Raw genomic sequence first — 24,721 nt, forward strand, 5'->3', positions numbered from 1 at the left:
GCCGCTGCGATTCCTGTGTTTGTTTCCTGGCTCTTTCTAACGAAACAGAGCACACGCATGAAGCTTATTCACCACAAGGAAGCAGGACTGAGAAGAGCCCTGACTCTGGACCTGGAGTGGAGGTCCCTACCTCCTCGCCCCTCTCCCAAGACTGTGGCCAAGCCGTTAAAACTTGGGCCTGACCTTATTCACGTATAAACTAGTGCTGGCTTGCTGGGGTGGTTGTGAGGTTAAAGGAGGGAGGAGGAGCACTTAGCACTTTGTAGGCAATGAGGAGGGGTTTTCTGCAATGGAATGACTCCGTGTGTTCCCAGGCCCTGGGGTTCGCTGCCCCACATCTCTCCCAGTTCTGGGTGAGGACATGGGGAAGCGCATCCCTGGGTGAGGGAATGGGCTGGGCAAAGGCACGGATGCAGAAGTGAGGGACAGAGTTCTCTGCCTTCCTGGGCAGAGCCCCTCTAGGGAGGCAGGCGCTGTGCTAGGCCTGGCAGCCGCACCCAGCAGCCCTGCACACCAGCCCCCCACCCCCGCCCCGCCCCTGGGGCATTTGTTAAGCATGTCGGTAAATAGTTGTTTAGCATCTACTATGTGTCAAGTCCTGGAGGAACAGAACAGAATTAGACCCAGTGCCTGCTCATCTCAGGACTATAGCCAGGATCCCCAAAAAGTATTGTCCAAGGGGCCCAGTTAGCAGACAGATGGGCACCAGCTGGAGCAGCTGCCCCGGGCATTGGAGGAGATGGCTCTGTGCATCCCCCCCAACACACACACCCCTTGCTCCTGGACGGGAAGCCCACTTGGGTCCCACTGGTTGTTGGTAGCAGGAAGCTAGAGGGCCCCTGCCTGGCCTCACCAGCTGCCAGAGAAGCCCCCCAGCCTCTGCAGGGCATCCCCCACTCTTACTCTATCGCCTTTGCCATTTCCTCCCCCTCCCCACCTGCCTGGTGGCCGGCTGGCTTGCTTCCTGTGCAGTGGCAGGGCTCTAGCCGTGCCCTCCACTGGGGCAGCCTCATTCCCATTCGCGCCTCTTTCTGAAAGCAAAGAGAGGCTGAAAAGGGCCCTTTGCATGAATAATTCCACATCTAGAAATGTAATCCTATAGAATCCATCTATCCTCCCTACATCTGGAAAGATAAATATGCAACGATGTTCATAGCAGCAGAATCTATAAGGGGAGGGGGGAGAAATATAAATGCCCATCGCTAGGGGATTGGCTGTGCCCATCCACAGAATTCTGTGCAGCCATTAAAAGGTGAAGTTCACCTTCTGTGTGTGCTTATTAGACAGAACAGCAGGATATATCATTGCATAAAACAGTCAGGTACGTGCTTGTACTAAAACATGGATATGAATATTATAGCATTTACTTCACAGGTTGCCATAAGGAATAAGCGGGTTAACAAATGCTTAGAATAGTGCCTGGCCCCATAGCAGGCACTCCAGTGTCAGATGTTGTTGCCATTGCTGTCATTTAATTCTCTATCTCGCTGTAATCTGAGTTTCCATAATCATCATTTTAAAAGCATAGGACAGGGTTACAGTTGGCCATCCCACCATTGTGTTTCCTGTATGCTTCGGCTCATCATAAAAGGACAGAGTGTGACATTTCTCCTGTGGTCACACATCCCTCGGCGGATCGATCTGCCTGGAGTCACCAACTCATCCAGGTTTGCCTAGGACTGTCTGACTCTAAAACGAAGAACTCTGTGCCTGGGGCATCCCCTCAGTCCTGGGCAAACCAGATCCGTTGGCCACCCTACATATGCCCCTGGTGGCCAGGTTGCTTTAGGAGTTACAAGTAGTAGTTGTTACTTTTCACATGTAACAGGAAAACACATAACAATGGTACACCCTGATGGACTATTACTCAGCCTTAAAAAGGAAGGAAATTCTGACACATGCTTACCATGTGGATGAGCCTTGAGGACAGGATTTTGGGTGAAAGAAGCCAGTCCCAAAAAAAGACAAATACCGTGTGATTCCACTTAGGTGAGGTATCTAGCGTTTGTCTACTGTATGAACTTGACTTTTCGTAGAGACAGAAAGAAGTTGCCAGAGGCTCGGGGCAGGGAGGAAATAGGGAGTCGTTATTTAATGAGTTCAGAGTTTCAGTTTTACAAGATGAAAAGAAGTTTGGGGATGGATGGTGGTGATGGTTGCACAACACTGTGAATGTACTTACCATTATGGAACTCTACACTTAACGACAGTTGAGATGGCAAATTCAAGCTTATGTGTTTACCTCAGTTTAAAATTTGAGCGGGGAAAAGGTACACAAGCGATCACATATATTGCTGCTTAGGATGAAGCTAAAGTGGTATGTAAATGGAACATACATATGAGGTAACTGTACAGATATACACCAGGAGTAGAAACTGGGCTCAGACTGACGGTGCCTCCTCGACCCTCACCACCCTCTGCTTGTCCAAGCCCACCGTCCTTCCTTCACTACCGTCCTGCACATTTCTGCTCCACAGGTGGCCCACGCCCCGCCCCCACGGCGGCTGAATCTGGTCCCTCGGGTCTGTGCAGACTTGCCAGTCTGCATGAGGGGTTTGAAATCCTGAATCCTGACATTCACAAAATTCTGTGCTTCACTGAATTCTGCCTGAGCACTGTCAGCCTCACCCCTAGTCGTGAGCACCTCCCATTCTTCTCAGCACCCTGTATTAGAGGAGATTTGGGGCCCAAGGGTGGGGGGCAGGCGGGACGCAGAGAAGAGAAGTGGGCTCTGCGTTGGGCCTCTTTTTAGTGGAGGCTAAGCAGGCTCTCCTCGCCCATCTCACGTGCCAGCAGACGGTGTGTGGCTGTGGCTGGGCTCCTGGGGGAGAGGGTGTGTGGGGAAGGACCAGAGAGGGAGCCATGCCCCTCCCTGTGTGTTCAGCCTTGAGCCATTATGCATATTAGACACGTGTGGTGGTGCAGGGGCCCCTGGGAGACAGTTCCCAACTCTGACCCTGGCTAGGAGACTGGGTAAGTTCCTTCTAGGGTGTTCAGACTGTGCTCCGCAAACATCGCGTGGGTGTGATGCACAGGAAGCCTCCAAGTTCAAAGTAGGCTGGGTCCTTGCACTGCTGTTCCGTGCAAATGTCTCAGGCGCTCAAAATGGCAATAATAGTACAGGGCGGGGCAAAAGGAGGCTTACAGTTGTCTGTATGGAAATGAATACAATAATCAATAAATAAGTATATAAGAATAAACTCTGTGTTTCATGCACTCACAATGGTAAACCTACTTTTGCTCCACCCTGTATTAAGTAACAGGCAACATTTATCAAAGGCTTAGAATATGCCAGGTGCCTCTGCACAGGTCTGACACGCATTATTTTACTTAATACTCGCAACACGTGAGGCTTATGGAGATGAAAGGAACATGCTCGAGGTCTGGGCTTTCAGGAAGAGCCCATGGGGAGAAGATGAAGAAGGAAAGAGAATTAACTACCGATATCCATGCTTGACTTAAAGCAGCACTTCTTAAGCTCTAAAGGGCAGACGCCTCACCTGGGAATCTTGTTAAAAAGCAGAGTTTAACTCAGTGGGTGTTGGGGGAGCCTGAGATACGGCGTCTATCAGAGAGGGCTGGTGCTCCTGCTGTGAAGACCAGATGCAGTGGGGAGGCCTCAGAGCACCGTATCTTTTCTGCACCTGGAGTGGAATTCACTCACTCACTTGTTCATTTATTCACACAGTCGTTGGTGAAGTGGTCTGGCAGTTCCAGTCCTGACTCTTCACTTCACTAAAGGGGTGACTTCTCTGAGCCTCAGCTGCCCATCCGTAAAATGGAAATGAAACTCACATTTTATGGCATCTTTGTGAAAACTAAATGCAATAAAGTGGGGCCTAAACTAATGTGGACATTCCATACGTGGTCAATGGAGCTTCTTTCATTATTCATTTTTTTTAATTCATTTCAACCAATATCTCCATATGGTTCCAGTACACTTATTTTAAGATGTATTTATTGAAAACCATGTTTATTAAAACAAAGATGTCCCAGTGTCTCCAGCGGGGACCGTGATGGACCCGAGTCACCATCATGAGTCAGAGGAACTGGCATAGATGAAGAGACACGCTTTCTAATGATTTCTGCAAGAGGTGCAAAGAAATTGGTGGGGAGACAGACACAGTGCTGAGCTGTGGGAGCCACTTGGCAAATGACTCCACCAGAGAGAGTGAGTGAGAAGTGTGTGTGAGGGGAAGAGAGAGAGGCTAGAACTGGGTAAAATGTCAACAGATCGCAAGCTGTTAATTATCTGGAGAGAACTAAATATTATGTAGGCAATTATCAACAGGCGTCTGAAAGCAACAATAGGAAAACTTGGTCCCCAGCCGAATTCCCTCTCCCCTTGGAGAAGGGCTGGGAGACAGGCTTTAGTACTCCCAGCAGGCTTTTTATGCAGAGGGAGAGCGAGGGGGACTGGGCCCCAGGGAGAGGGGACAGGCAGGGGACACCGCTCTCTGCTTTGAAAAAGCGCCTTTACCCACAAGCTCTGGGCCTGGAATCCACGGCTCCCTCCCCGTCAGCCCTCCCTCCCCCAAGATGTCATCTTTTGAGAGGATTTCATGTGGAAGCATTGCTAAGTAAATTCGCTAAATGCCTATTCATCCCCGTCAGATGGGGACTTGGTGAAGCGGTAAATGTGAAAATGGCCCCAGCTCAGGGCCCTGAAAGGGCTTTCTGGGGTTGCCAAATGGAGCTGCAGCCGCTGACCCTGAGAGGCCTGAGGCTTTGAGAGAGGGGGGTCCCCCTCCCCCAGGGAGCCCCAGCCCGGCCCCTTCAACCCTCCCACTGAGGCTACTGAGAGGCCCCTGTTTATTATTCCTGCTGTCAGGGACCCATTCAGAGGTTAACTTGTCCCCGTATTCATTAGGACGACAATAATGAACTGGCGCAGAGAGTAGCGAGGGGGCTGGTGAATAGGAAATGCTAGGACGCGTAGATGGTTCGGAGGGAGCTCGCTTTAATTTTTTATAGGCTGCTTCAGTTAAGAGCTCTCCCAGCAACTTCAGGAGGCCCTCTGCCCACACGCAGCCGTAACTTGGCGTGGGGCACGCGTGGGCTTCACCTTGCAGTGAGCGGGCGGGTTTGTCCACACAGGAGACGCACCATCATTGTGCAGACACGTGGGGTGAGCCTTTGTCTGCATCCCCGGGGTTCACCTCTGAGCACCGGCAGGGCTGAGTGGCTGTGTGTGCCGGATTTAGCTCATTGCAGGCGCACGGGGTTTCTCTGGAGTCTGCCTGCTAGGAGGGCTGGCTTTGCATCGGTGTTGATTTCAGTAACGGGACGGGATATCGGCAGTGCTCATTTTCACTGCAGCATCTCTTAACTGCTCTGTGCCCCCTCCGCTGGAATTATGAGTTGGTCAAACATGAGTCATCCAATCACAGAACAGGGGCTGGGAGAGGCGCGACTGCAGGGAGATGCAGGGAAATGAAGGAGCGAGCGGTGAGGGGTGGTGGCAGCTTGGACCAGATGATGGGAGGCAGAGAGTAGCGCAGCTTGTACTTACTGTACACCTACTGTGTGCCCTTTAGACCCACCCAGGTGAGTCCAGGGGAGGTAAATTGCTTACCTGGAGACACACAGAGCCTGGTGAGGAGAGCCTCTGGGATCTGTCTCCAGAGCCTCCTGCGACTTGAGCCCAGGCACCCGCCTGCCTCCCGAAGGTCCAGCCTCCAGCCCGTTCCCATAGATGTCCTTCCTTTCCACTGCCTGCACATTTCTCCCAATCTGAAACAATGGTTAACCCTTTTCTTCTAAACAAAAACCCCTGCGCAGAGAAGCCTGATGATAAAGGAGCTGTCACTTCAGCACCCGTTACCTGTTTGGGTTTATTCAGCGGGAGAGGCGACTACATTTCTGGCAGATGGAGACCGGTGTGACTGCCTTTTAAAATGCTGTCACAGCTGTGTGCACACGCTGATTAGCTGTGACTACACTGCTAGTGCCGAGATTGATGGTGATAAATTCGGGATAACAATGCTGGGAACGTTGTCATTTGTTTGTATCGTGCTTTATCTTTTTTAAAGATCTCTCAATCAGTGGCCCAGTGGTTATTGAGAACTTGGTATTCACTCATTCATTCACTCATTCATTCATTTCCCAAAATACATTTGAAAGAGTCAGTTCACACTCATCTGACTCTGAGTCATTTATTCATCCACAAACATCCTTGTAGCTCCTGCTACATGCCAGTGATGAGCAAGTGCAACTAGTTCTGTCTTGCTGGAACTTAAAGTCCTAATGTCAGGAAGTTCAACATCTTCAGATGTTGGTAAGAGGGTGAAGTCAATAAAGTGATGTGATAAAGGCAGAGAGGGGGTGTGGGTGCTAGGTTCGGTGGGGTGACTATGAAACACCTCTCCGATGAGATGACATTTGAAAGGGGAACCTGGATAGTCACAGGCGGCTAGTAAAGGGAAGATACAGGACAGGATTTGCCACGCACCGCAAGTGCAAAGGCCCTGGGGTTGCTACATATTTGCATTGAGCTACACAGTGATGACTTACTATTTGTCAAGCCCAGGGCACTGAAGATTCCAAAGTAAGATAGTATGCTTATCCTCAAGGAGCTCACAGTACAGGGAGCATCCAGGAGACACGCTGACAGTGCGTTTTAGTGTGGTGTGGTGAGGCCAGGGATGCCGACTCGTGAAGGAATACAGCCTTTTCAGCCGGTGGGTGTGAAAGGAGGAGGGATGCTGTTTTCCATGCAAAGAATGGAGCCAAGACTCCAGACCCCGTTGTCTCTGGAGGATTCTGACTTTCCTCTTTGTTTGTTTACAGGACAAATGACCAACTGGTGGCATTTCTCTCCCGATACCGAGATATGAATTTCTTGAAGTCACACGGCCGGGACAATGCAAGGTAGCGTGTCTTCCCCCGTCTTTGTACAAAAATGGAAATGAAAATCTGAGTGATCATTTTGGGGCTTCCTTCTACGCGGTTTGGTGCAGCCAGAAGGAAGTTGAGGGTGGGAGGGAGGCGGCCACGGTGGGATCTGAAGTGGTCCCTCTGATGTCAGTGAAGGGCAGAGATCATACTCAGTGGTTCTCCTCGGGTCATTGCCCTTTACACCTTTCGTCAAGCACTCTTGTGCGTCCCGTGTCCCATTGTGGCAACTTCGAGGCAAACAGGGCAGCCTTGTTAATTCCCACTTTATTGGTGGGAAGACGGAGGCCCGTCACTTGTGATGTCCCCAACCATTTGGTCAGCCAGTCATTCAGCAAATATCTGCCTAATGTCACGCGTGTGCCAGGCAGCCTTCTAGCAGTGAACAAGACCAAATCCTCGCTCTTAGGGAATTTACTCTCTAGTGGAAAAGAGTCCCATACCAGCAAGGAGTTGAACTCCAGTATCCTGACTCCAGCCCTGTGCCCTCACCATTGCCTCACTTTGCTGCCCGAGACTTTGGCAGGAATTTGAGGCACCCAAAGCCCAATTGGACCCATTGCACCTCCCTCGTTAAAATGAACAGTGCCAAATAGCATCACTACCATCCAGCTTTGAACTGGGTCCAGATCCCCATTGCCAGAGATCAGCCTGAAGGGATACAGTCTTGAGCGCCCCCTGTAGGAGGGATCGCATGATCAGCAACACCATCCAGAGGTAAAACACCATTAAAATCCAGCCCAGGAGCACTCTAGCATCTTAGAGCCTTTTTCTAGAGTTGACCTCCGGACACAACCTGGCAGCTCAGAGGGTGATGTTAGCTCGTTAACCTGTTTTGTTTGGCCCTCATGTTGGTTTTGTTTTGTTGTGTTTACTTCAGGTGTTCCATTTGAAAAATAATAGCCCCATTTAAAAATAGCAGTATTTCCCATGAAAATCCAGATTTCCAGTTCATCTTAAAAGAAAAGAAGGTTTTCCAAGTCTCGGACATTCTCACCTGTCCCCCTTCCCTACCTGGCCCCGTTGGCGTTTCAGTTTGCGATCTCTGCTTTCAGTGTTCTCGCCACTGCTGGTGCCAGTGTGGCTGTGGCTGGCCCTGTGACTTAGTTCACCCAGTTATCCACAGCAGGGAGGGACAAAAGAAGCAGCGGGCTCCGTTTCCTGAGCTTTGGAGTAGTCACCCCAGAGTCCTTGTGGTGTATCGATTTCCTGCGGTTTAACTTTGATTTCATCCAGCTGTCTATTTATAGATTGTTCCTGTCCTACTGACAACCTGCATTCTTTACTTGCCCTGGCTGGGGGGCTCAGTTGGAGCATCATCCTGTACACCAAAAGGGTAGCGGGTTCGATTCCCATTTAGGGCACATACCTAGGTTTTAGGTTTGGTCCCCAGTCGGAGTGTGTATGGGAAGCAACTAATCTCTCTCTCTCTCTCTCTCTCTCTCTCTCTCTCTCTCTCTCTCTCTCTTTCTCTCGCCTTTCTCTCTCTAAAAATCAATAAACATATCCTCAGGTGAGGATTATAAAAAGAGCCCCAGATGTGAGGCCACTCTGTAAAGCAGCACAGATGAGTATAGCATGTCCAGTAACTAAGGTGGGGGCGGCCTGGCAGAGGAAGAAGAATTATAGCCTCTGTGTGTTGTGTCCCTGCTAAGTGTCCATTGCTCTGCTGGACCCTTTTCATGCAGGATCCAATTGCATTCTTACAATCACTCAATGCAAAAACAAGAATCAGTAGCCCCATTTATCAGGAAAAAAAAGGGGGATTTTCCCCTGGTCACACAGCTGGAAAGTGCTGGAATTTGAACCCAGGTCTTTGGCTCCAAAGCCCATGGGAATGAGGTAGAGCTGAACAAGATTCCTTGGAGGTGGTTAAAACTAGGCCACGTTTTCATGTCCCCACCTTCGGTAGAGATTGAAGACCCTTTTTCCCCTCTAGGTAACCTTGTCATACATGTTTTGGGCAAATAAAGTCACACATTGAGAATGGAGCTTATTGTAAATTGATAGGCATGTCTGAATTACATCTACCCTACTATTCTTGTTTCAGCCTAGTCAGTATTTATTCTCTGATTAATGTTTCCAGCCACTATACTGGGAACATGGTATCAGACAGAGGTTAACATCATGGGCTTTGAGATTACATCTCTAGGGTTAGAGTCTGCTCTACCGTGTCCTAGCTGTGTTATATTGGACAGGTGGCTTGACTTCTCTGAGCCTTTTCCTTTACCTGTACAATGGAAATATTAATACATTGTTTGCGGGTAGTTTTTATCGCGCGCTAACAGGTGGCGCGTGGTGTGGGCCATTTTTGCTAATTTTTTTGCACAAATGGCAACATTCAGTAAAATTACGATAACTTTAGTTTACGTATTTATACGTTACCCGCATTCTACCGCTAGTCTATAAAAAACGTATTAATACGTGTCCCGCACTCTACTTACTACCACTCAACGTAAAACGTATAAATACGTTTCCCGCATACAATGTGTTTTAATAGACCTACACTCATGGGATTGTTGGGAAGATTAAATGAGATGCTGCATAAAAACATTTGACATGGTTTAAATGCCCTATGATGATGGTGGTGGTGATGAAAATGATGGCCGTGCCATGATAAGTATTGGACTAAAATGTTGCTGTTGGGAGAAAGAAACAGATGGTGTATGGGCCAGAGTCATGCCTCTGGGTGTGTGAGTATATCCCGTCTAACTGATGTGCATCACCAGTTGACAGGTGGTACCCAAATAGCATGGGACAGGACAAAGTCTGGGGCTTATGAGATGTTGTTTGCACCTCCTTCTAAAACCCTAAAATACAAGGACAGAATAGCTCACACGTTCCAACATCCCCCATGAGGCCTCAGCTTGGATTCTCTGACTTGATGAATCAAGTCAGTAATTTCCTGTTAATTTAATAGTAACATGAACCAACATGTCATCGTCTGCCACTCTCTCCTTCGTTAGCTGCGGTCTCACCTACAACACGAACAAGCTCAGCCAATGCCCGTCTCCCGCATCCTCTGTCCCACGTGTGCAGAGCTCAGCTCCGGTCCCTGTGCTGGTCTTGTGTCAGGAAGGACGCTGTGGGTGGGAAATGACAGACACCCAGCTCCAAATGGCTTAAGGAGGAAAGGAAGTCCTTGTACAATGCAACTAAAGCATCAGTGTCTGACTTCAGAGATGGCTACTCTAGCGGTCCAACTACTATCGCCAAGCCCTGGCTCTTAGTGCTTTTAGTTTTTTGCTTGTTTAATTCTTTTTTATTATTTCTGGAGAGGCTTCCTAAAGTAAAATAAACGCATCCCATCAAATCACCAAGTAGTTCACTGGCAAGAGCCTATTTTTTAAGTTAGGATATAGCATCATCTTAGTTCCAGGTGTACAGCATAATGATGTGATATGTGTATATATTGCAAAGTGTCTTGTTAACATTCATCACTACATGTAGTTACAGATGTTTTTCTTGCCATGAGAACTTTTAAGATCTACTCTCTTAGCGACTTTCAAATACACACTGCAGTATTATTGATTGTAGTCACCACGCTGTACATGACAGCCCAGGTCTTACTTGTTTTATAACTGGGTGTTTGTACCTTGTGACCCCCCCCCCCACACACACACACACCTTTTCCCATTAACTTAACTTTCATTAGTTCTATTGTCCTTTGTGTTGGTTTTAATGTTGCGGCTCCAACTGGTGACCCTTCCCAGCTTATTAGCGTCATTTCGCAGATAAAGAAAACTGAGACTCAGAGAGATGAAGGGAGTTGCTTAAGCTCACACAGCGAGGCCAGGGCTCAGACGCAGAGGACTGTGTCCCAGGGCTGGGCATCCCTGCATGGGGACACCTCTCTGTGCTCTGGTCCTGCTTGCCTCCAACATGGGCTGGCTTTGAGGCAGCCACTCGGCCTCTCTTTGGAAAACAAAGGGGATGAACAGATGGTCCCCAAAGTTCCTTCCCATTCCGATGCTTAGGGACCAGTTCTTGCAAAAGACATTGTGACAGAGCAGAGAGCTTAAAAGACAAAGAGATGGGGAAGGACAAAAAGCAAACAGTGAGACAAACAGAACAGGCCACATGGTGCCTCTGTTTTTAACTCCACGTGGTTCCTAATAGCGGTGTTGACCTTCTGTCCCCATCGCCAGCCCTTAGCAGCCAATTTGGACTTCCAGCTCCCGCTGCGAAGAGACAGCATAAAGGCAAAGTAGTATTTTAATAGCTGCCAAATTGGTCCTGACTGTTCCTGTAATTAAATGAAGGGGAGTGTTGTGTTCACTGTTCCTCCTTGCTTTCCTCCAAAAATAAAGTAACTGGATATATTGAAAAACACATAGCACAATTACCGTTTTCCCAGATAGCTGGGGCAGGACTAGCAGAAGCAGGTGCCCCAAAGTCTGCTCGCAGCCTGAGTAAGCGGGTCTTTGCAGACACCCCCAGGAGCTCCTGGCTTTGGCTTAGGGATCATCAGGGAAGTTTCCCACATCTTGGCAACCTGATCAAGTCCCAGTGTGTGGGGACAAGTCCCTTACAGGGAGATGGAGAGGAAAAAGCAGTTCCCTCTGCCAGAAGAGCGTTTCCTCAGGGACTTTTCCTGTCTTGGTTGATCTAAGTTCTCTGCCTAAGTCAAGGTCACGAAGGCCCAGTGCTCAGATCTGGGATACAGTGTGATGTAGTTTTAAGAGAGTGAGCACTGGGCTACAGCCAGCTCTACCAGGTGACAGCCGTGGAACTTCAACACATGACCTTGACTCCCCATGCCTTCGTTTCCTCGTCTTTATAAAGTTTGGACAGTGATGTCGGAATTGAGGAGGGCGGAGTTTCCTCAGTGACCATGGGAAGGCCCTGGGCTTTCAAGTATGTTATCTCCCTCCAGCCTCACTCTGCAGATGTTACCCCATTGTAGAGGTGAGTACAACTGAGGCGTGGAGAGCTGCTTGACCGTGCTCAAGGCCCCACAGCTAGTGAATGGCACAGCTGGGATTAGAAGCGGTTCCGCCTCACTTTTAAAGCCTGAGTTCTTTTGTCACCCTAGGATCTGAGAGACCCCTGTTTAAGTTTTTGGGGTGCACAGGCGAAAGAGCAATATTCTGATGACTTTAAGCAGAATCATTTTTTAAATGATTAGGGGAGGGAAATCAGGTCCTTCCCCTACTTTCCAGAGTCAGCCTATCCCAGAGTGTGTTCAGGATCCACCAGTGATGTGTGGCGTTATTCTGGGTAGTTCCTATATGGGCATACTGGGAAAGTTGGGTATTGATCCAATATGCATCAATGAAAATGTATATAGTTTGCCAGTCTAGCCCATGACTCCATGGTTATCCTGCTTAGAATAAGACTAAGTTCAAAAAAAAAGTTGAAGCTACTTAATGTCATTTTCAATAAAAATATTAAGGGACTTCTCCTTTGGTTACTACATTAAGCACATAGCAGGGCAGTTAAGAACCCAGGCTCTGGGACCAGACTCTGCAGGACTTACGTGCTAACTGCTCACTAGGTATGTGACCTTAGGTAAGTTACATCAGCCACCTGTGTGTCAGTTGTCTCCTCTGTTAAATGGAAATGATGACAAAGCCAACCACGTAGAGTTATTGCAAGAATTAAATAAATGAGCCTGGCCGGCGTAGCTCAGTGGTTGAGCATTGACCTTTGAAACAGGAGGTCACGGTTTGATTCCCTGTCAGGGCATGTGCCCTAGTTTTAGGCTCAATCCCCAGTGGAGTGTGTGCAGGAGGCAGCTTATCAGGGATTCTCTTTCATCATTGATATTTCTATCTCTCTCCCCCTCTCCCTTACTCACTGAAATAAATATTTTTTTTAAAAAATTGAATGAATATAAGCTTTTGGAACATATAGTTTGCCTATTAAGTTGATGGTGGTGGTAGTGATGATGGTGATGGTAATGGAGAAAAATCTTGAAGATGGTACACAAGTTATTAACATTTTAGAAACACTTCCTGCAGTTCCTAGGGAAACTAGCGTTTCAAATGTAAGAAGGCTAGACTGGAAAGAAGCTAGGACAGGTCCCAGCCCCCAGGATTGGCAGCGCCTTCCCTCTGACACTGAACTAATCTTCAGACCCAAACCTCCCTTGATGTGCAAACAGGCAACTATTTAGCCAAAAGTTGGCAAATCCTTCGAGAGCCGGGCCAGGAACCTCCTCCAAGCAAACCTGCTTTCAGGAGGCCTTTGGTGCCAAGTTGCTCATCAGCAGAAGAGCTCGCTCCCAGCTGTCTTGTGGCACCATGATTGATGTGGGAAGATAATCAGTGTCTCGTCTCCAGTGGGGAAAGCACATTGCCTTTCGCTTTAGCTTTTCTTAAACCCAACCAGCGCGTTTATCGCTGTTTGCATGTGCATTTTATTTCATTCCATTATGGCAACCGTGTCAAAATACTGCTTAGCATCGCCCAGGCACCCACACCACTGTGCACACATACCTGCCCCTGGCCTCCGCTTGGGTTTTGAGGTCAACTTTGGAGCTTTTCTTTTTTCCAAACAATGCACGTCGAGTAGGAAAAAAGACCAGAGAGAAAATATTTCACAGCATCATCTCTGAGAGGCAGAGTATAGTTTTTATTTTTTTGTTTGTTTCTTTTTATGTTTCAAGCTTCTACGAAACATATGCGTTACTTCTACAGTCAGAATAAAAGGCAGCAAACATTGTTTTTAAAAATGTGTGAAATGTGGAAAACCAATCAGCGTTCAATGGACCTTTAGACTCTTAGGGGTGCAAGTTGCTTTGGGCCCTGAGTGTGGTGAAGAGCATGGGCCACAGAGCTGGGAGACTGTAGGTTCCAGAATTTGGGCTTCTGACTCTGTTTTCCTTCCATCCTTGACTGTCAAACTTGTCAGCTTTCTTAGCACAAGGCGCATAATAATAGGAACACATAGACAATGTACTGTGAGCCAGGAACTATCTGAAATGCCTTACAGATATTAATTCTTTCAATTCCCACAACAACCCCATGATGTAAGTCATTATCATGCCCATTTTCCAGATGGGGACACTGAGGCTAGAGAGATTAAACGATGCATAGCTCCTAAGTGCAAAACAGACTGGAGCCCTGGCAGTCTGGCTTCAGTCTGCACTCCTGGCCACTGCGCTACACCGATCCCCTAAGTATGTTCTTTGTAGCGTTTCCTACCTTGTCCAGGCCGCATGTACATACAGATGATACGTTCCTTCCACCAGTCGGGTCAGAGTCTGCCTGTCCTGTGGCTGGTCCACTCCTCAGTGAGGTAGGGAAGCTGAGCATTTCCCTGTAGCTCTGACTCCAGCTACCTTAGCCTCTTTCCACTCGTGGGGGTTCTTGCACATGTTATTTCTTATAAAGCTTATACAGCTCTTCCCCACAACACTTCAGACAACCGAGTCCTTCTCATGCTTCTCACCCAGCTTAAATGTGACCTCCTTAGTGAAGCTTCCCCAGCCGTCATCACTAGCTAAGCCCCATCTCTTTATTTTCTGTCATCGCACTCTGAGTTTCTCTGTAGAGCACTTACCACAAACTTCTAATTACATATTAATGTGTTTTGTAGCTTCCCGTGTCTACTTGTTTATTGATTAGAGCGGTATTATAACCTTGTGGCTAAGAGTGTGGAATCCAGAGCCTGACTGCTAAGGTTTGAATCCCACCCTTGCCACTAACCAGCTGGGTGGCCTTGGAAAAAGTACTTACTCGCTCTGTGTCTTGATTCCTTCATTTGTAAAATGAACCCTCATTTGTAAAAAGAAGGATCGTGGTGAATACTAAATGAGAGAATACATGTTAAGTATGAGGAGCAGGGCCTAGAAAATAGCACATGCTCAATGAATGGTAGATGGTATTATTTCCTTCTTTTATCTCTATCTCTACAAGAGAAGAAGGGCAGGGGTGATGTCCATCTTATTTACGAGCAGATTCTCAGCACATAGACCTGGCGTATTGAAGGGGCTCTCAGGAGCTGCTGAACGAGGGAATGCCCCAAGCCCCCTTCATCTGCCAGGCAGCTGAGGTCAGGAAGGGTCACAACCCACCCTAGGCCTGAGACAAATGGCCAGCAGGGCCCCTATGGAGCTGCCAAACTAGGAACCCAGTGAGCTGAATCCTCACTGACTCATGGCATGGAAAGATGGGAGGGTTTTGTATTCATGGTGCTCAGACAGAATTAGGATACCCATGAGACTTGCCACCTCTGCCACCACAACCATGGGCATTGCTTAACTAACATAATAGCAGGAGATGGGGTTCGTTGTGGGGGGGCTTTTGGCTACTGTCCTTGGTGCTGAAATATCCTGCTTTTTCCTTTTAGACAGGGTTTCTCCTTAGTTATGCGGGTGCCCTACATGTAACTATACCAAATCGCAGGAGAGATAGAATTTTAAATTTTCTAGCTTGGTAAAGGAAAAATGTTAAGCATCTTGGTGAGCATTTATGGAGCACTTACTATGTGGTGAGCACTTTGCTAAGCCCTCTCCATCTATCATCTCATTTAAACCTTCACACCAACTCTGTAAGGGCAGCTGTTCTCATGATCACCATCTTCCACATGAGAAACTGAGCCGTCTCATGTTCAGGTCGCCCAAGGTTAGTGCAGATGCAGGACTTGAATCAGATATTCTGGCTCCAGTGCCCGGAGCTTGGCCCCCGCATTATCATGTGGCTGTCATGAGGGAGCCCATTCACATGGCTGACTGACTTCCGACATTGTGGCTTTCATGCTTTGTCCCATGGCTTTATTTTTTAACTAAAATGCTTAGGTTGTACTTATGCTAAAGGAGTAATCTGGGTTCAGTGACAGATCACTGGGCAGGAAAAGCGGAGGAGGGGAGATTTTTTTCCCTAGGCTGTGTGACTTTGGATGACTTTGGCTCATCCATCCCTCTGGGTCTCAGTGTGTCTGTGTCTGTGTGTTTAATCTGTAGAATTAGTTATATTAGCTGATTGCTAAGATCCCTTCGTGCTCAAACACTCTGTAAAATCCGAGGGGCAGAGTTCCTCCTTTGAGAACTCATTACAGGACAAGACAGTTCTGGAATAATTTCATACTCAATGACAATGCTGAGATTGCAGCAAGGGAATTAACTGAACTGAGGGGCTTCTTCATTGCCTGCCTTCTCAGAGATCATTCCCAAAGGCTACCGATGCTTTCTTAACTGAATTCTTCTCCTAGGGGCGAGAATCAGGGCCCCTCCTCACCTCCCATCTGGTTTCCTTGATGCTCAGCCGAGTAGACTGGGTACCTGTGACATCCCAGTTAACCCCTATTTAGCTATGACTGTAGTTTTCTGTAGTTCCACCTATTGACCCAGTTGCCCCAGGTAACCAAGTCAATGAGAAATGAAACTGTAGGGAGGAGAGCGTCATTAGTCACCTTCAGTGTCTTGAGCCCGTTGCTGCAAATCAATCTGCCCTCCTTGAGAACCATGCTTACTGGTGAGCCTGCATCTAGGAAAAGGCACATCCAGGAGTTTACTGACTTACCTTGATTTCCAACCTTGACCTTTCCAAGCTATGGTTAATGCACAGGGCAGGAAACACAGCAAGTCACGTCCTAAGCAGCTGATTCCTTTCACCTGCTAGATACCCAGACCCTGGGTCTCTGACACCTTCTCTGCCACCTTCTCCCAGCCCAGACCCAGGTCCCAGTAGCGCCTCTCAACCCAGAAACTTTTTCTGAAACCTTGGGAACAGTTGTCTCTATTTTTACTCATAATTAACCAAAGCATGTGTTTGCAGCTTATCAGTTTGGGAATGCAGTAAATACAGCAACCAATCTCCCAACCCCATGAATATTTCATTTTGGAGATTACTGCATAAATATTGTATTTGGATATTATGGTCTGGGACATCACATTAAAATTGCAAGGCGATGCTATTATCCCATATAATGGAACATAAAATTACAACGCTGGTCCATGGAAAGAAAAATTTTGCAAGTCCTCGCACCTGGATACCTTTTATTTCTCTCTCTGGGTTAGTCTTGGTTACCATGTAAGTTTTGGTATAAATTATATAAAATTTAAAGTGTTATGCATGGTTAAATGCACCAACTATATATTATTGTATAAGTTAGCATCAACCAGAGTCGAGATAGGATTTTATTTTCCTAAACTCAGGGCTCCTTTTAATGAACTGGTTAAATCCAAGTTTTGTGTGATAAGGCGAGTATAATGAAAAACCTCCACCAGGTCACATCCCCCAAAGAGATCCCTAATCCTTCGTCCATGTGAGGCCAAACTTGGATTTGGCACGTGGAAAGATGTGTTAGAGAAAGAACAAGACCAGAGATGTTGGATACCTGGGCCTTCTGGTTGGCTGCTGTCCTTCATGTGTCTCTCTGTGTCCTCAGAAAGCTGGCAACTTTCCCTGGGCTCCCATGTAATGTGGCCTCCATCCCACTTCTTTCTGTGTTACCTCCACTGTCAGACAACCTCTGTACTCATGGTGATAAGAGGCTGCCAGCCAGCTCTAGGCTTGCATTCTCTCAGCTAAGAATCCCATAGAAGGCTCTTCCATCCTGGTAAATTCAGCAAAAACTCCAGGACCCAATCTCAAAACCAGCTTGAATCTCTCACCCATTCCTGAACCAATATGGCAGCCAAGCAGATGGAACTGACCAGCCTGGGTTATGTTCAGCCCCTGGTGTTAGGGTTAGGTGCAAACCCAAGTTGAAGATTAGGGACTGTCCAAAGTACAGTGGAGATGTGGTTCCCAGAAAACTGAGGAACGGATGCTGGATAGACAGAAACAAGGAATGAAGCACCAGTATGTGCTACAATGTGAATGAACCTTGAAAACATTATGGTAAGTGGAAGAAGCCAAACAAGAAGACCAACAGCCCTGGCTGGTGTGGCTCAGTTGGTTGAGCATCCTCCCATGCACCTAAAGGTCACCGGTTTGATTCCCGGTCAGGGCACATGCCCAAGTTGTGGGTTTGGTCCCTGGTCGGAGTGCGTGTGGGAGGCAACCAATTGATGTTTCTCTCTCTCTCCCTTTCCCTTCCTCTCGCTTTAAGATCAATAAAAGTGTATTTATTAAAAAAGACCAACATATTATAGGATTCCTTCTATATGAAATATCCAAAATGGGTAATTTGTAGAGACAGAAAACAGTTTGGTGGTTGCCAAGGGTTAAGGGGTACGGGGCATGGGATCTGCTTATGGGCATGGGGTCTCCTTTGGAGTGATGAAATATTGTGAAACTAGATAGAGGTGATGGTTGCACAACGTTGTGAATGAACTCCATGCCACTGAACTGTACACTTTAAAGTGGGTGACTTTATGTTGTAGAGCTGGAGGAGCATGGGATCCCTGAGTGGGGAGGCCTCTAGACTAAGCTCCCAACTGGGTAACTAGCCCCTGAGGAGCAGGGATCATCCTTACTCCTCCTTGCCCTGCACAGGGCCAGCACCATGCCTGGCACATAGTAAGTGTGCAGTTAATGCTCACCGTAAATGCACAGAGTTTGGGCCAGAGGCTGGGTTCTTGCTCTGTCCAATGTCCCCACACACCTGTATTACCAGCTCTTCGACCATTGCTTTCTGCATTTACAAAACAGGAAGTGCCAGAGCTGCCAGCCTGCCTTGCAAAATCCCAAATATTTATGTTTTATACTTTCAAGCAGTTGTCCATCTGAGGTTCATAGATGGAGTTCTGAGGGCCCATGACGTTGAATGGGAGGAAAACATTGTTTATTTTCACTGAAATCTACCTAAATATAAAGACCAAACCACAGTAGTGTGAGCAGTAACTGTTAAGAGTCACATATTTTCATATCACATAGTAGCTGATGAGTCTACGTCTAAGTGTCACTTACCCTCACCACTTCCTCACATTTACAATAGTTATTAGACCTGCCACAAGATCTTGTGTGTCGATAATTACACCACATGTAATTATCATAAATTCGATGTTTTAAGAAATACTTTGTAATCCTGTATTTCATGTGTGAATCAAAAAGCACCAGAATTACTATATCATAAACTTTCTGTTTTTTAAATACTTTGTAATTCTGTGTGTTATGATTTAAGAACATGTTTCTAGGATGAGTGTCCACAGGCTGTGTTCACTAAGTTACCAAGGCATCCACGGCATGAAAAGATGATTTCAGAGTTCTCTAAAGAGGAAGTAGGTGTGCTGGATGATCATTGCTATCTAATTGTGCTCCGCAAGTGCCCTAAACTCTCTGAGTTTCAGTGTCCTCATCTGTAAAATGGGTGTAATAATAGCACCCGCCTCAGAGGGGTAGAGTGACCTGTCTCTCCGTGAAAGCCAAGGGACAGCCCTGGCTCGGTGCCTGGCACACAGTCAGTGCTCCATAAATGCTTTGACCGCTGGGATTGTGCCATCTCATTTGGACACCAGGTGGAGGCACCTTTGGGCTAATCACTTCTTTGTGTCTTTCAGGTTCATCCGGAAACAGGGCCTGGACCGGCTCTTCCTGGAGTGTGACGCCCACATGTGGCGCCTGGGGGACCGGCGGATCCCAGAGGGCATTGCCGTGGATGGCGGCTCCGATTGGTTCCTGCTGAACCGCAAGTTTGTGGAGTATGTGACGTTCTCCACGGACGATCTGGTGACTAAAATGAAGCAATTCTACTCCTACACCCTGCTTCCTGCCGAGGTGAGTGACCCAGAAAAGAATCCCCCAGAATGGCCGGGGCTGGCTCTGGCATTTAGAGCAAAGCAGATACTGAATTTTTTTCTGAATTTTTGGCAAAGCAATGCTGAATCCAATACAGAGCCCTCCAAACAACCAGATGAGGATGGAGAGCGGCATTGACTGCCAGGGACCTAGTTGCAATGGCAGGGACCCTGGTCCCCTCCAGTCTATGGACACAGCACAGTGCTGCCACCAGCAGTCCACAGTGTCTTCATGCAAAGTGGAAAAGGCATCCCTTTCTTAAGACACTTGGCTTGCATGGGTCCTAAAATAATCACATACTAATTTTATGTAGAATAAGGCACTTACTGCCATTTTCTAGAAAACTGTTACTTAAAAAATGACAAGCCTCTGAGTGTTGACCTGCTCTGTTGATGGCAACCCCTCACTCCAGAGTGGAGCAGAGTGGAATCCGCACATCTGTGCAGGCCGGCCCTTTCAGGACACACCCATATCAGCGCTGCAATCACCAATCCTGTAACGGCTTTCTCAACCAAGATTCCCTCTTCTGATTTTGAATATTGTCCTTTCAATTCCTGACAGACAGACACTAGTGTTGGCCTGATCGGTCAGACAAGAAATCGCAGTGGTCCCAAAGACAGCAGCGGGGCCTGTGCCAGGTGCACCGACAGCCCTCATGGCCACGTGCCTGGGACTCGGCACTTCCCGTGGCTTTTGGAAGTATTTGAAAAGCTCTGGGGAGTCCGTCACCACTTTTCAGACCCCAGGGTGGGAAGCTGACTTAGTTTGGGCTGCAAAATACGATAGGGTAGGTGGCTTACAGACAACAGAAATGTACTACTCACCGTTCTGGAGGCGAGGTGGCCCAGGTAGAGTGCCAGCATGATCGGGGGAGGGCCCTCTTCCAGGTCGCAGACTGCCTACGGACAGTTCTCACTGTCTTCTCACAGGACCGAAGGGATTACGGATCTTTCTGGGCCCCTTTTTTTATAAGGGCACTAATCCCCATTCATGAGGGCTCCACCCTCATCTCCTAATCAGCTTCCAAAGGCCCCACCTTGTAACATTATCACATTGGGGGTTACGATTTCCACCTGTGAATGTTGGGGCGACACAGACACCTTTGAATGTTGGAAGACTGCAGGCTGTTCTGAAACACTCCGTCTGGAGTGTGGCCACTGACGTGCCAGCAGCCTCTTCATCAGACCCGGGCTGAGAGAGTCCAGGTTAAGCTCCCTGACCTCCAGCTCCTAATTTCCTACTTCAGAAAACTCCAGAGCTGGTTCTGTTTCCCGTGACACCTCCCACGACTGGCCCACCATTCCTTCCGGCCTGTGCCCCCTCTCGGCACCACTGGGGTTACGTGTTTCTAGTCCAGACAAGACAGTGCATCTCATCTGATGGTGTCCATGTTTCTCACCAACATTGGGGCGGTGGCGAGCTCTGGGTAGGGCCGGCTGCCCGCTTCACTCCAGAGAGATGATGGGCTTCTTGTCACCGGGCCAGGTTTTGCTATTCTGCACACATGTTAAGTAATCAGCTTTTAATCCTATTTCAGCAAAACACCACCTTTTCTCTCAATTCCGATAACCTCCTCATCCATTATCTTGAGGAGACTTTCGGTATCGTTATGAAAGGACACAGGGCAGCTGGTAATTGGGTGCTTTTCCCCACGGCTTGATGGAGAATATGGGCCTCCGTGGGCTTGGAGACAACTCAAGCTTAAAACCCAGGTTCACGGACATGTCATTTAGCATCACAGGAAGGTCAGCTGAGGGCGGAGGGGGAGTGGAGCCTCATTGTGCCCACCCACCCTTTGAGAAGAGACTGTTGGAGGCTTTGTTTCTTTTCATCAAGATGTTGATCCTGGAACTGTCTCTCTGTCCCATCCCTGTCCCAGTACACAAGGCACGTGACACTCCAGGTCCCTGTTAGACCCCCTCCTCCATTCCAGCATCTCCGTCTTACCTTCCCTTCTCTCTTTCTCTTTCTCTCTCTCTCTCTCCTTCCCTCCCTGTCTCTCTCTCTCAGTCTTTCAGTCTCTGTCTCTCTGCATCTCTAACCATATCTCTCCTCTCCAGTCTCTCTTTTCACTCTCAACATTGCCTCTTTTGCAAGTTCCTAGGAGAGGTGGGCCAAGAGTCAGGATTTGGGGAAAGCAATGGTCCCTGGTTCAGCACCATGGACAGCAGGCAGCCCCACCCTTCACCGGCCTGTGTTGTAGTCACCTACTCCAGCAGCTAAGTCAGGAGGGCTCCCTGGGGCCTGATGCACCCATGAATCTGACCTCCCTTACCCAGGGGTGAAATTCCAGAGCACTGGTCTGTCTTCTCAAGATATTTCAGAGCTGAATCCCTTTGTTCTCAGTCCTGGCTATTTGCAAAGCAAGAGCCTAAGGGCCCCAGGTTTTCTGAATAATTATCCCCATGTTTTCCTCTGGTCCCCATGTGTTGACATATCCCGAGGGGCTTTTTCTCTCTTGTCCTGGTTGGTAAGAGATATCTTGAAATCGGGCTTTAGACTGCTGGGGCAAGGTCATTAGAGGAACACTCAGGACATTAGACTTCTGAGCAGAACTCAGCCAGTCTGGGCAAAACATCCAGTGCACCCTGAGTAGGACCAGACCGACACTGACCCATTGACAGAAAGAACAGATGAGTCTCCAAGAGAGCCCCTTCGCAGGCAGGGGTCCCAGGGAAGGACCCCACCCGGCCCATTCGAGGGAGGCGGGAAGCGGTCTCAGGCTGGTCCCTCTCTCCCCTGCAGTCCTTCTTCCACACGGTCCTGGAGAACAGCCCCCACTGCGACACCATGGTGGACAACAACCTGCGCATCACCAACTGGAACCGCAAGCTGGGCTGCAAGTGCCAGTACAAGCACATCGTGGACTGGTGCGGCTGCTCCCCCAACGACTTCAAGCCGCAGGACTTCCACCGCTTCCAGGTGAGCCCACGGTGCCCTGCAGCCCCCACACCATACCTCCCAGCATCCTCTGCAGGCAACCAAGGCCAGGCCTGTTGATCATCTCACCCCCCAGTTTTCAACCCTGCCTATTGATGATAATAATGACAACATCAATAGTAGCCAATATTTTTTTAATGACTCCAGACCAGGATAATTCTAACCACTTTGTCTGTCTTGATTCATTAACCCTACAACAACCTTATTAGGTAGGTAGATAGATAGATAGATAGATAGATAATTAAAATTATTATTATTCTATTTTCTAAATAGGTAAACCGAGGCATAGAAAGATCAAAAACCTTATGCAAGGTGATATGACCACACATATCTGTTTCCAAAGGCCATATTTGTATCCATTTCTTTATATTGCCTTTTAACCAGAATCCCCTGAAAACATTTGTTAAACACATATTCCTGGGTACAAACTTGAGTATATCAAAATTATTATTATTATTCTATTTTCTAAATAGGTAAACCGAGGCATAGAAAGATCAAAAACCTTATGCAAGGTGATATGACCACACATATCTGTTTCCAAAGGCCATATTTGTATCCATTTCTTTATATTGCCTTTTAACCAGAATCCCCTGAAAACATTTGTTAAACACATATTCCTGGGTACAAACTTGAGTATATCCGGGGCAGAGTTTGTCACCCTCAGCACTGGTAACACTGTGGCTGGATATCCCATGCTCTGGGCTGCCCTGTGCACTGCAGGCCATTGAGCAGCATCCCTGGCCCTACCCACTGGCTGCGGGCAGCACACTGCAGTGTGACAACCAGAAATGTCTTCAGGCATCGCCACACAGCACTGCGGGCAAACCACTATCTCCAGTGAGGTCCAGGAATGTTTAACAGATTACACCTCAGGGAAGTTCTGATGAGCAGCCAGGTTTGGAAACCAGCACAATCTGTGAACTGGAAGGAGTAACAGGAGGCAGAAGCGTTACTGTCCTCACAGGTATCTCTGCATGGCCTCCTTTACAGTGGTGGGGAGAGCAGAGGCAGAGGGCGTTACATGCTCCGTCTGCTTCCCTTGAGCCCCCAGACCCATCCCGAATGGCACCCTGTTTCCATCCTGTGTGAGCACCCTCCTGCTCACCATGTTTGACCCCAACTGCAGAAGGCACAGACAGGAGGCAACAAAATGGTTAAACACGTCACTCTGAGGTCACTGGAGCTATCACGTGGAGATGGTATGCTGCTGCCCAAACCGCTAACCGAGGGGCCCCTGCTGACTCACCAGCACATAACTGAGCCGCTGCCCGCATGGGGCTTCAGTCTCTAGCCTGGCTCCTCGGTGTGTGGTCCTGGACCTGAAGCATCATCATCGCCCGGGAGAGGGTTAGAAACGCATTGTATAGCGTGTGGCTTTAGACCTGCTGAATCAGAATGTGCACGTGAACAAGATCCTCAGGGGGCTGGGAGGCTCTATACATTTGGGCACAGGAGGTAGGATCTGCTCTCTGCCAGGCTGTGTGCCAGGCCCCCATGGGCATTTCATTGGCTTCCCTGGGGCAGACATCATCCCCATTGTGCAGGAGGGAAACTGAGGCACAGATGGGCAAACTTACTTGTCCACAGACACACGTAAGGAGTGGTAGGGCTGAAGGTCCCACCCAGGTGTTCCCAGGTCCAGCCCCCGGCTTTTTGCACCCGCCCCCGCTGCCTTCCTGGCTTCGTGTCTGCACAGGTGCAGCATACACAGCAGGTTTCACCCCTCAAGGTTTCCATTCCCTCAAGGTCCCCACCTAATGTCTTTTGCCTCTGTAAGCGGTTGCTGCAATAGTTTCTAGACCTTTTTTTTTTTGGTGGCAGATTGAGAGCTACCCAGGGACCTCCCCAAGCCCATGTTAATTTGGGCATAAACTTGGGTGACATTTTCGCTCCATTGTCCATGTAGAAAGGATCTGCTGAGCAGCAGGAGGGCTGCAGGGGGAATATTTGACCTATTCAAAAGGAAAAAAAGAATCCCCACTTTTTAGAGGACCCGTCGTTGTCCTCACGCAAAGGACCTCATCATGTAGATAAAGTCCGTGGTGGTTCCTGGGAGTGCGCCCTCCCAGCCTGCTTGCTCTCGAGCGTCAGCATCTGTACTCCAGGCCCAGCATCCCGCGGACCGCGGTCTCTGATAAAGACTGACCAGCAGAGACAGTGCCCTGTGCTCACAGCTCTTCCTTCCACAGTAAATAGAGATCAAGAATATCCCCCAACATCTAGAATCAAGAAACTGCTGCCTATAAGGAACTCGGAGT

At 48.3% G+C, this 24,721-nt stretch overlaps 1 protein-coding gene across 1 annotated transcript in view; it reads left to right on the top strand.

The window, feature by feature from the left end:
* Positions 1-24,721, top strand: part of XYLT1 (xylosyltransferase I) — a 388,023-nt gene that overhangs the window by 337,146 nt on the left and 26,156 nt on the right. The window contains exons 10-12 of the mRNA XM_014544395.1: positions 6,790-6,870; positions 19,286-19,502; positions 22,269-22,445. Coding sequence (XP_014399881.1) covers positions 6,790-6,870; positions 19,286-19,502; positions 22,269-22,445 — 475 coding nt within the window. The remainder of the gene's footprint in view (positions 1-6,789; positions 6,871-19,285; positions 19,503-22,268; positions 22,446-24,721) is intronic.

The sequence above is a fragment of the Myotis brandtii genome, unplaced genomic scaffold (assembly GCF_000412655.1).
Source record: "Myotis brandtii unplaced genomic scaffold, ASM41265v1 scaffold363, whole genome shotgun sequence".
NCBI lineage: Eukaryota > Metazoa > Chordata > Mammalia > Chiroptera > Vespertilionidae > Myotis > Myotis brandtii.